This window comes from Meleagris gallopavo, chromosome 2 (assembly GCF_000146605.3).
Source record: "Meleagris gallopavo isolate NT-WF06-2002-E0010 breed Aviagen turkey brand Nicholas breeding stock chromosome 2, Turkey_5.1, whole genome shotgun sequence".
NCBI classification, from domain to species: domain Eukaryota; kingdom Metazoa; phylum Chordata; class Aves; order Galliformes; family Phasianidae; genus Meleagris; species Meleagris gallopavo.
In genome coordinates, this window is record NC_015012.2 from 69,773,828 (window position 1) to 69,784,907 (window position 11,080).

General features: G+C 38.5%; 1 protein-coding gene across 1 annotated transcript; it reads left to right on the plus strand.

Annotated features, from left to right (window-relative positions):
* The first annotated feature begins 519 nt into the window (after positions 1-519).
* On the plus strand, positions 520-10,472 carry FBXL4 (F-box and leucine rich repeat protein 4). The gene is made up of 3 exons (XM_031552524.1): positions 520-801; positions 1,594-2,183; positions 10,073-10,472. Exons 2-3 carry the CDS (start codon positions 1,675-1,677, stop codon positions 10,455-10,457), a joined length of 894 nt encoding a protein of 297 aa, XP_031408384.1. The 5' UTR covers positions 520-801; positions 1,594-1,674; the 3' UTR covers positions 10,458-10,472.
* Positions 10,473-11,080: the final 608 nt, after the last annotated feature.

Here is an 11,080-nt window from a genome sequence, read left to right on the forward strand (position 1 = left end):
CCCCAGCACAGGCTGTTGAAGACATTTATTCTGAGATAGGCTTAGTCATCTCTGTGCCAGCCCCTAGCAGGTTGCGGGCGCTGCTCCTTGTTTTTCCTAGTAAAGCAGACAAATAAGCTAATCTGGAAGCCAGCAGAAAAACAGTCTGCGGTAGTGGAGGGTGTGATTATGCAGTGCTGTGTTACTGCCCTAGAGTGTGGCGTACCACTAGCAGAAATCAGAGAATACAGTCCAAGTTCTGTTGCGTGGGGGTAAATCTAACAGTTTACGTCATGCAGGTATGGAGTGGCTGCTAAATATGGGACAAGCATGTGTAAGAGGATCTTTATTAGTAGGGAGTATGATACAGCCCTTCTGTGTCCTGAAAAAAAAACAACAGCATTCAGCTATGAATATTTCTTCACTGTTGTAAAGCTTTACTACAGAGGCTTATCTTGATTTTGGCTTTTTCTAGTAGTTAAACAAGCTTGTTTGTCTTACTTGTGGCTCAGTTTAGGCTGTGAAAAGCGCACTGCTATCCTTAATTGTGCTGTTTTGTTTTTTTTTTTTCAGGATGGCTGTCTATGCAAATATACTGCATCTTGAGTACAGTTGAATTGTTACGTAAATTAAAATATTTCTCTTATCAGAATTGAAATGCTTTCAATGGGAACTTCTGCTGCTGTTACCTTGACTCTTCTGAAGACTTACTTTGTTGCGTGGCTTAAAAGAAGATGATACTGTTAATGAATTGTGAACATCCTTCAGGAGGCTGGCTACCCTTGAGTGGTTGGTTAATGCTGTCATGGACAACTTCAAAGGGTAATGGCAGTATTTTTGTGAAACTGTTCGGTCTCCTTCTCTGATCTGGGAAGGATTGGGTTAAGTTTTTAGTTTAGATTAACTGCCCATAGCAATTTTGTTTTACTCTGAATAAAAATCACAAACTGGAGTAATAGGTTTGCTGCGGTAGCAGTACAACTTCCTGTACGAGCTGTCTTTGAGCAGTGTGTTTATTGTGTTTATTCTCCAGAGTTTATTATAGTCTAGATATATTTGAGCTCTCTTTAAATGAAGTAATCTGGGTCCTGGGAACAGTTTTGCTGGGAATTGCAAGCAGTGAAGTAACTTAGATTTTGTTGCACTGTATGTTGCTGCAGCTTGTCTACGTATTCAGCCACTTATTTCGAAAGTTGTTTTTTCTCTAAATTATTTTAAAAGTACACTACAGGTAGTTTTATTTGTAAATTTGGAAACAACGTCTGCAGTTGTTTACTGTAGAAGATTTAATTTTGTACTTGACTTCATGAGTCAGTGAAAGATTTTTTCTTTTATTGCTCTTGGTAGATCCTTGAAAATAATACTTAATTTCAGTAATAATGTTTTTGTTACTTGAGGGTTAGTTTTGGCTAATGTTTCTTCATAATCTTTTTTAAATGCAATAAGTGGTAAGCCACACTTAGTAACCTGTAAATAAATAACTGTCATAAAATGTGATAGTTTGTTAATGTTTTAATAACAATATGTTGTTTAAGAGGATATCTGAAAGACTAAAGTTTGTTTTCTAGGACGTATTTTATCTGCTCACTGTGTTTCTTCGTTCTGTTTTGTCAGCTCTATTTCAAAACACCACAAGCTGTTATTGCACCTTATAAAGGACTCCTGACCTTTTGCATCTTCGTGAGTCATATCTAGATGCCACCAGTGTTTCCCATGTTAACAGTTCTGAGCATGTTTTACTATATGTGCCTTCGGCGCCGAGCTAGGACAGCTACAAGAGGGGAGATGAACAGCCGGAGGGCTATTGAATCAAACACCCGAGCCTTACCTATCAATGTTGAGATAGTTCAGTATGCCAAAGAAGTGTTGGATTTCAGCTCTCATTATGGTAGTGAAAACAGCATGTCTTATACCATGTGGAATCTGGCAGGTATTCCAAACGTGTACCCTAGCTCTGGTGACTTTACTCAGACTGCCGTGTTTCGAACTTATGGGACCTGGTGGGATCACTGTCCTAGCGCTCGGCTGCCGTTCAAGAGGACTCCAACCACCTTCTGTAGCCAGGACTATGTGGAACTTGCTTTTGAGGAGCCAGTGTATCCCACTGCAGTGCACATTCTGGAAACGTATCATCCTGGAGCTGTAGTTAGGATTTTGGCATGCTCTGCAAATCCTTATTCGCAAAACCCACCAGCTGAAGTAAGGTAATTTTTCTTTTTGTGCTTTAGAACACTCCTTTGTCCTATAAGATGTTAAATATCTGACCCACGTTTTATTTCTGTATGTGTTTAAAGCTATGGTGACCTGTCTTTGTAGTGACTTCAGAGATGTGGGTTTATTTCCTTGTATCAGTAACACAGATCCTAGTATCAGATTTAATTTGTATAAGGACAGCTTGTGTTGGAATTTTCTGAGCAATTATTACTACATATGCTCAAAAGTCCCTTGTGAATTGGCACTTCTCCAATAATAAGGGAAAATTGCCCAAAAGGGACTCGGATTTGTGGCTGCAGTATCACCCTGCTGCAAGTAACTATGAACTCTTCTCTCTGCATGCAGTAGGTTGTATATATGGTAGAATCAGGCACTGTAACACATTTCATGTGGAAACGAGACTAAAACCAGAAGTATGGAATGATCAGACAGAAGGTGATGTCATCTGTCTGATGTTTATTTTTGATCTGATCAGCAGGTGTGAGTTGCACTTGATTTTAGGTTTGTTTCACAGACCAAAAGCAATCCATTTGTTTTTCCTCATACCTGGAACTTGTGATGAATCATAGAATTACTCAGGTTGGAAAAGAACTTAAAGATCATGAAGTTCTAGTTTGGGAGCTGGGGAGATGGAGCTGGGGAGGAGGAAGAAAGACAGGGGGAATGGTGATTACGATGATAAAGGAAAAGTGCAGTTAACGAGGTGTGAAGCTCATAGTTAGGAGGTCTGGAAATAGAACAAAGAGAGAACATGTTAAAGTACAGTGGAGAAAAGCTGTAGATACATGCAAAGTATTATCAAAAAGGGATGAAATTATACCAGACTTCCAAAGGAAGGGAGAACTGTTGGATGAAAGACTTAACAAAAAAACATGTGCTATGGAAAACAGAATAGCAGCAAATGGTATATTCACCTAAAGTGCATAGTTTGGCAGTATAAGCAGTGCTAATGCTTAGGTGTTGGATGTTTTTTCTCTAACCTGCTTTCTAAAGATAAAACTAGAAAGCATACCTTAAGGTTTTAGTATTCCATGCTTCCTAATAGTAGTCTGTCCTAGAAAATAGCTGTCATGTTATGCATTCAGAATTACCAGGTAATCTGTTTTGTGTGGTTCTGTCAATTATTGTTGGTTAGTGAATTATACAGCTCTCTAATGTAATGAGTAGATACTGTGTGGGTCTAAATTAAACTTCTGAATTCAAGGAACAGTGATAGGTCAAACTATTAATGGTAGGTCTAACTTAAGAAGTAGGAGTGTTTGGCACTAATATAGAACTTATTTATAGTACTGTCTGATGTAAACACAGCTTTTCAAATTTAGAACTTAATATGAAATGACTTCTGGCCAATTTTTTGTGAACTTTAATTTTACTTGTTTCTTTAATGATACAGGATAGGTTTTATGTAGAGATTATTTCTGTAACTTGACAATATTGCATTATTAAGATAGGGTGCTTCAGTGCAATGTAAGGATATACTTCTGAGAAATAACTTATGCTGTCTTATAAAAGTCTCTAACTAGTTCTTTCTTCCTAAAATTCATTTTTTTTCAATTTAATGTAAAGATCCAGAAGTGTTCAAGAAATGTTATGAGAACGAACTATTAGTATAGTACACTGAAAAAAAGAAGAAAAAAAAAAAGGTGTGGATAGCTAAAAGAAAATATATGAGAAAAATACTCATTAGAAAGCTTTAGGACTTGTTTTGTTTTATAGCTCTTGGGGCGTGATCAGCTCTGAGAGACCAAATTAATTGTGGAATCTAATCTGTTGTAAGAGGGAAAAGGTCTGTTGAGATGTTTAAATATTGTATTTAGTGGCCAGCTGAATAATCTTTTTTTTTCCTCCTTGAACTCAATATTTGAAATGTCGCCACATCCAAGAATTTGCTGTGTGCAAAAGCTTATAAACTGCAAGAGGCTCTGTAAGGACTTGGTGTACCACAGTCCTTGCATGAGAAGATTTCATGTATTTTTGTAGAAAAATATCTGTAGCCCATAGCTGGCCCACAGGTTGCCCAGTTCACTCGATACTTATCTCATGTCAGTGATTCTTATAGGGAAGAGGAGACTGAGGGGAGACCTTACTGCTCTCTTGAAATACCTGATAGGGGATTACAGTGAGAGCGGGGTTGGTCTCTTCTCACTGGTGGCAGGGGACAAGGTGAGGGGAAATGGCCTCAAGTTGCACCAGAGGAGGTTTAGGTTGGATATCAGGAAAAACTTCTTTACAGAAAGGATTGGTAAGCACTGAAATAGGCTCCCCAGGGAGGTGGTTGAGTCACCATCCCTGGATGTGTTTAAAAACCGTTTGGACGTGGTGCTCAGAGACTTGATTTAGTGGAGGGTTGTTAGAATTAGGGTAGTATGGTTAGATTGTGGTTGGACTTGATGATCTTTAAGGTCTTTTCCAACCTCAGCAATTCTATGATTCTGTGAATGATGTGTGTGGGTGTTCAGAAAAGGGTTCTCAGTGATGAGCTTCTAGTGGTGGTGAATTGTGTATTTTTGTCAATTACAACTTTGCCCGGCACTGTATCAGATCAGATTTTTTCAGTCTTTTTACAGGTGGGATCAACTCTTCATGTAGTAGAGAAAGCATTAATTTATGTTTCAGATTGGAATGTAATTGTGCCTGACAATTCTAGTGCTTACACACAACAGTTTGATTTTTTTCATTAGTCTTTATCCACAACTTTCAGCAATTACAGTACTGTCATCTCATCTTTTTTGTGATGAAGAAATCTCCCCCTGGTTTTGTTATATTATGCTTATTTTGTTATATATGATATATTTGTATCATAATGCACAAAAATGTTTGTTCTGGACTTGCTGGTGGAGATGAGTCCCTCTTCAGCCAGCAGAAGAATCCCAGCTCTATGCAGCAGTAATGGGGCCATTGCAGCTGATGTGGCGTCAGCTGAGCCTAGCCAGGAAAGGGAGACCTTTTGTTTTATTTCTCATACTGTATTTGATGAATAAGATATAGGTAGATTCTGTAATGAGGACAGTGTTCCGTTTTCCTCCTCATCTATCCAGAGTGTTTACTCCTGACAATTCCCTAATGGCTTCTTCGGTATCAATCCTTTTGAAACATTCTGATGCTCCCAGTGCTTTGTTAGTTGCTGTCAGACAGGAAGAGTTTGTGCGTGTTTAAATGGGAGCTTTCAAGTCAGAATTTTTTTTTTTCCTGAAGTTTTCAACTTTTTCCCTTTACAAAAATAACTTTGATTTTAAATTTAGAATATAAAAGAAAAAATGGTCCTTGTTCTTCTTCAATCATTGGTTTTTTTTAACTTAATTTGACAGTTTCTCTTTTTTTAACTTAATTTGACAGTTTCTCTTATCTTATGTCCCTTATAGTGACACCACATATTCATGTACTTTTATAAAAGCTCTAAAGCAGTTTTCTAACTAGTCTGGGATATGTGGCAGTGCTTGGGGATGTTTCATACTGTATGTCCTCACTGTTATGCAATGATTGCTTCTTTTGTAGATTGGGATGTTTTATGTGTTTGGTTTTTTTGTTTGTTTTGCTTTGGTGTCTTTAAAATTTTTACTTCCTCTTCCCCTGGCTTGTTTTCCACAGATGAAGTATAATACGAATAAGGTTGTTTTTCAAAGGTGAGATGCTAAGCATTTTGCTAGCTGGGAGCAGTTCCAGATCTACCAGTGGCAACATTCTGCTTCTTGTGGTCATACCATTTCACAGAATCGTAGGGGTTCAAAGGGGCCTTCAGAGATCAAGCCCAATCCCCCAGCAAAGCAGGCCCCCTTACAGCAGGCTGCACAGATACGCATCCAGGAGGGTCTTGAATACCTCCAGAGAAGGTGAATTCACAACCTCCCTGGGCAGCCTGTTCCAGTGCTTTGTCACCCTTACCATGAAGAAGTTATTTTGTATACTGGTGTGGTTCCTGTGCTCCATTTTATGGCAATTTCCCCTTGTCCTGTCCCCACAGACTGCTGAAAAGTGGTTGGCCGTGTCTCCTTGACTTCCACACTTAAGATATAAAGATTAATAACTTAATAAACTAGAAAGATAGTGTACTGAATTAAAAATGTCATGGATCTCTTGTTTGAAGACAGTGGCATTCCAATGGTGATTCTACCTTTTATTTCCTGTGAATCTCAGTTGAAGGCACCCCAAACACTGCTGTTACTATCAACGCCATACAACGTGGTAAGGGGTCTTCAGGGCTGCATAATATCTGTCTAGCTAAGTTTTAACCTTTTGCATTCTTACTTCTTGACATCCTCAGGGAAACAAATTTTAATCTTGTCAAGTTGACTGTTGCAGAGGAATGAGTTTTGGGTTTTTGGGACAGTCATTTCTGAGAAACACTCAAAAAGCTCATTTGGAGAAGGCAATTATTTCAAATAACTTTTGTTATTTTATATACCCTCTGAGCATTCTTGTAGTCCTGTTTGCTGTTCTGTCGTCTCTGTTATTTCAGAATTGAAGTAGAAATGAAAATCTACATATTCCTTTATGGTAATTAGACTGCTTAGGTGCTGTGAATTCTGCTTATCACCTTATCACAAACTCCATTAAAGCTGAATGGAAAAACTTCACTGAGGTCCCCATATTGTCTAGTCTCTTAAACACAATACAGATGTGACTGCCTTTATCACTGTAAAGGCTGTGGCTTCCTGGCATATTGCTGGTAGAAGCTTCTTACTGAAGCAGCATTAGTGCTTTGGAGTATTTTCATAAGCCTTTTCTGTACATCTTCTAGACTTGAGGACAATGTCTTACCTTCAGTCATTTGATTTAACTTGATTTTTGAGAGCTCAGAGAACCTAGTTAAAGAGGGGGGGAAACAGGAAATTTTCTTTGAATTTTCCAGATATTTGTTCAGAGGCAATTTCTTCTTGGTTTAAATAGATTCTGGAGAATTTTAAGGTTGCCTCTGTTTGTTCCAAACTCGTGAAACTAATTAGGTACCCATCCTCAAGCCAGAACTGACTCAAAACCCTTTAGAAGAGAGGCATTTTAGATAACCGTAATGAAAAATACTCCAGAACATTAAAAAAAAAATGCAGTTCTTTCTGTGGCTTCTTGGAAACTTAGGCTTCTTTCATCCATTTCCAAGTATACAGTCTTTGTTCCCGTTCAGATTGTAGCACAGTGAGAGTCAAAGCTCTGATCCTTGACGAAGCAACTGCTTCCAATTGCATCAGTGGGTGTATTAAGAGAATGAGTACAGTAGGGAAGAACGTATCTACCAACCCCAGCTCAGAGCAATTACAATGGCCTGGTTTTGTGTGTGGTGTCACCAAGGGAGAGAACAACAACAAATGCAACCTTGTAGACTGGAGGTTTTGTAGTTAAACCAACAGCTAACTCCATTGAAGATGAGTTAGTGAGTGGGCTGTTGATGAAAAAGAGAGAGCAGTATGATGAGGACAGTGGAAAATAGTTACTGATCTTGTTCATCAGCACTTGGTTTGTAATGCGGAGTCTTACAAGATTGTAAAAGTCCTGCTGTGTCTTTGATTTACTGTTCTCTAGTTTATTACAAAGACTGGTAGCTGGAGGCACTGAAGGAGATTCTTGCTTTGCAGTTTGATGAATCTAGACGTTCAGATGCATTTTCTTCTAGAGCTACTGCTAGTTAATCTTCTCTCTAGGGTCTCAAAGGAGAAGTCAGTAACTAAGGCATGCTCTGTTAAAAGCAGATGATACTGTACGTGTTATTTAGTGAGGAAAAAAATAGCCTTGAGTTTCCCTCAGGATAATCTGAGTGGGTATATGAAAGCGTCTAAGCAAAATAGCAAGTGATGATCTGAGTATGTTCAAGAAAGGTTATGTGTGGTGCCAACATTAAGTATTTGCATAGGGAATTGACCTGCGCAAGAAAGTGTGACAGTGAAACTAAATCCATTACTTTTTCTGAGAGTTGAAGTTCCTCTCTTAAATTAATGAAATGTTTTGTAGCTTCCAGTATCTGGGGGGACCTACAGGAAAGCTGGGGGGGGACTTTTTAGAAGGGATGTAAAGACAAGACAATGAGAAATGGTTTTAAACTGGAAGAGGATAGATTTAGCCTAGATATTAAGAAGGAATTCTTTACTGTGAGGGTGGTGAGACACTGGAACAGGTTGCCCAGTGGGGTTGTAGGTTCCCTGTCCCTAGAGGTATTTGAGGCCAGGCTGGATGGGGCTTTGAGCAACCTGGTCTGGAGGGAGGTGTCCCTGCCTGTAGCAGGAGGGCTAGAACTAGATGATCTTAAAGATCCCTTCCAACCTAAAACATTCTACGATTCTCTTAGTAGAAAGTCTCTCCTAAGAATATAAAATACTGAAAAAACAAACCTGTTAATCTTACAACAGAGTGTACACTGTAGTGTGTTTGTACTTGCTGACATGCCATGTGTTCACCAATCCTATATGTTTGGTTTCAGTTCATTGTTTTTTGTTTCCTTTTGACAGAAGATATCTGCAGGCCTCCTATTGTGCTGCAAGCTATTTGTGGTCAGTGGCATGATGCAGGATAGGAAAATGTATCTGTGCTTTCCTAAAAATCTCTGTTGTGAAATGGAAGTTTCAGCCAATATGGATTTTCATATCCTTGAAATAGGAGCAAATATCAAGTTTCTCTGCCTTGTTAATATTATATTATGTTTTAGTGGAAGTCCTTTCATATGTTTTGCTTTCTGTTACAATGGGCAGAGTTTAATCTATTCTGGAAAACAAACTATGTGTAATATTTCTTTGTGCTTTACAGCACCTGTCAGTCCTGAACAATACTTTAAAGCTCACATTAGTGACGTCTGTTATAAGGAGCAGAAGTGCTGAGATAATTCCTAGTACCTAGCTTTCTATCAGGCCCAGCATCTCTGAGGCCTGAGGGGCAAGACAAGCAGGCTGAGAGACATCTTTGGAGCTGGGATTGGGCTGATATGAAAAAGGTGAAGAGATGGGGAAGTGTCTGGATTTTGCACTCAAATAGCTGTAAGCATAAACCAAAGAATCAAAGGGAGTAGAAGCAGTGACTGCTGGAGGTTTCTTTCTTGACTAGAAGCTAGACTTGAGGATGAGAGAGAGGGGAGGAGAAGGTGGTCGTCTAATGGAAGAGATTTGAAGTTTGTGTGCAAGTACGTATGAAAGCTCTGTCTATCCCTGAGCAACCTTCTGTCACCAAATCAAAGATAAAAATATTTTAGCTTAGCAGTTAGACAATTTTAGGTTTTTTTCAGCAGACCATTTTAAAGAATGATGTGAAGATTATATTTCTCTGGTAATATTTAACCCTTACATTAATAAGATAATTTGGCAAATAAATACTTCTGAAAGCAATATTTTGCTTGCTTTAGATAGGTAAATTAAGTACGTGTGTTTTTTATAAAGGAATTTGTTGATGTTGCAGTTTGAATTACTTGGGTGTGAATGAGTGAGAGCTGTGGGTTTTGTTTTTTTTTCTTCTCTTTGTATATTTTGTGAAAACCTCGTGTGGGAAGTGAAGTCGACTTAGTGTGTATTTGAGTTGCTTGACAAGACTGTTCCCTGCTTATTTGTACTAACAGGCAATTATTGTCAAGACATCTTTTATCAATTGGTTACGATAACCTTACCTGTGAAATGTTGGAACAATTTGTGTGTATATAATGGTAATCTAACACAAGTGCATGACAATGAGTATACAGTTTGCTTTGTTAGCAACTCAGAGAAAATGTGCTGTGATTATAGTGTGCCCTGTTAAATTCATCCTTTGGAAATTTACCAAATCTAGTGACAAACATAACTATTTTCATTGGCCTTTCAACCGTTTTTCTCAGTTCCTAAGTAATTCTGGCAAAAGCACTCTGTCCGTGTTCAGAAATTGGATTTGTAACTTTAATCTTATTCTCTGTATTTGCATGCACTTATTTTTACAGGTGGGAAGTCCTCTGGTCTGAGGCACCTACAAAAGTGAATGGTCCCCAGGCTCGGCAGTTCACGCCTAGTATCAAACAAATCAACTTTCCCACAAATCTAATTCGGCTGGAAGTGAACAGTTCTCTTCTGGACTATTACACTGAATTAGATGCAGTAGTACTACATGGTGTGAAAGAGAGACCTGTGCTCTCACTTAAGGCTTCAATGATTGATATGAATGATATTGATGAAGATGAGGATGAAGAGAAGTATGGCTGTGGAATGGACACTCTTAATAAACAGTTCAGCATTGTTGCCCTCAGAGAATGGCCAAGTAATGGATACTTTGATAAGCTGCCTTATGAGGTAAGAAAATCATGTTTACACTTAATACGGTTGTCTTGATAATTGAGTGCAAAGGTGCTGTATGGGGTACTGATCAAGACTGCTGTTTTTCCCAGTTCTTTGCATTTTTTTGCGAGTCTCCTGCAACTGCTGTATAGATATGCTTGAGTTGCAGTAGTCTGTCTGCTTCAGTGGGTAGATAATAACAAGCCAGTTTGCCAGTATATGCGTAGTTATGGCACTTGTATTTCTCAGGAGTCTCTTTGCTCATGCACAGTTTCTTACGCCTGTTATTCTTGCCTTTCATCTCTGGCTTTGTACAACTGGAAAATCCTAAGTTCGTGACACAAGTAGTTTTAGTCCTTGACAGAGAAGACACAAAAGAGAGTAAAAGAATGAATGTGACCTGGAAGTAGGGGTAGTTTGGTTAAAAGTTTCTTTCCCTGATCTCTTTATAGAATGCCCAAAACTGGGTTCTTGCAGCTGCCATAAAATGTTCATATTATTATGAGATGAGGTTCTTCTGTGCAGGTGTTTTGAATCATGATGTAAGTTACAAAAAAAAAAAAAAGCTATAGCTGAACTTCTGCACACTCATCTTCTGATGCATTTGCTACTTTTTAGTCTATCATTGGCACAGAAAATAGTTGTAAAGTACTCTTTTCAGATCCCCTACCAGTGGA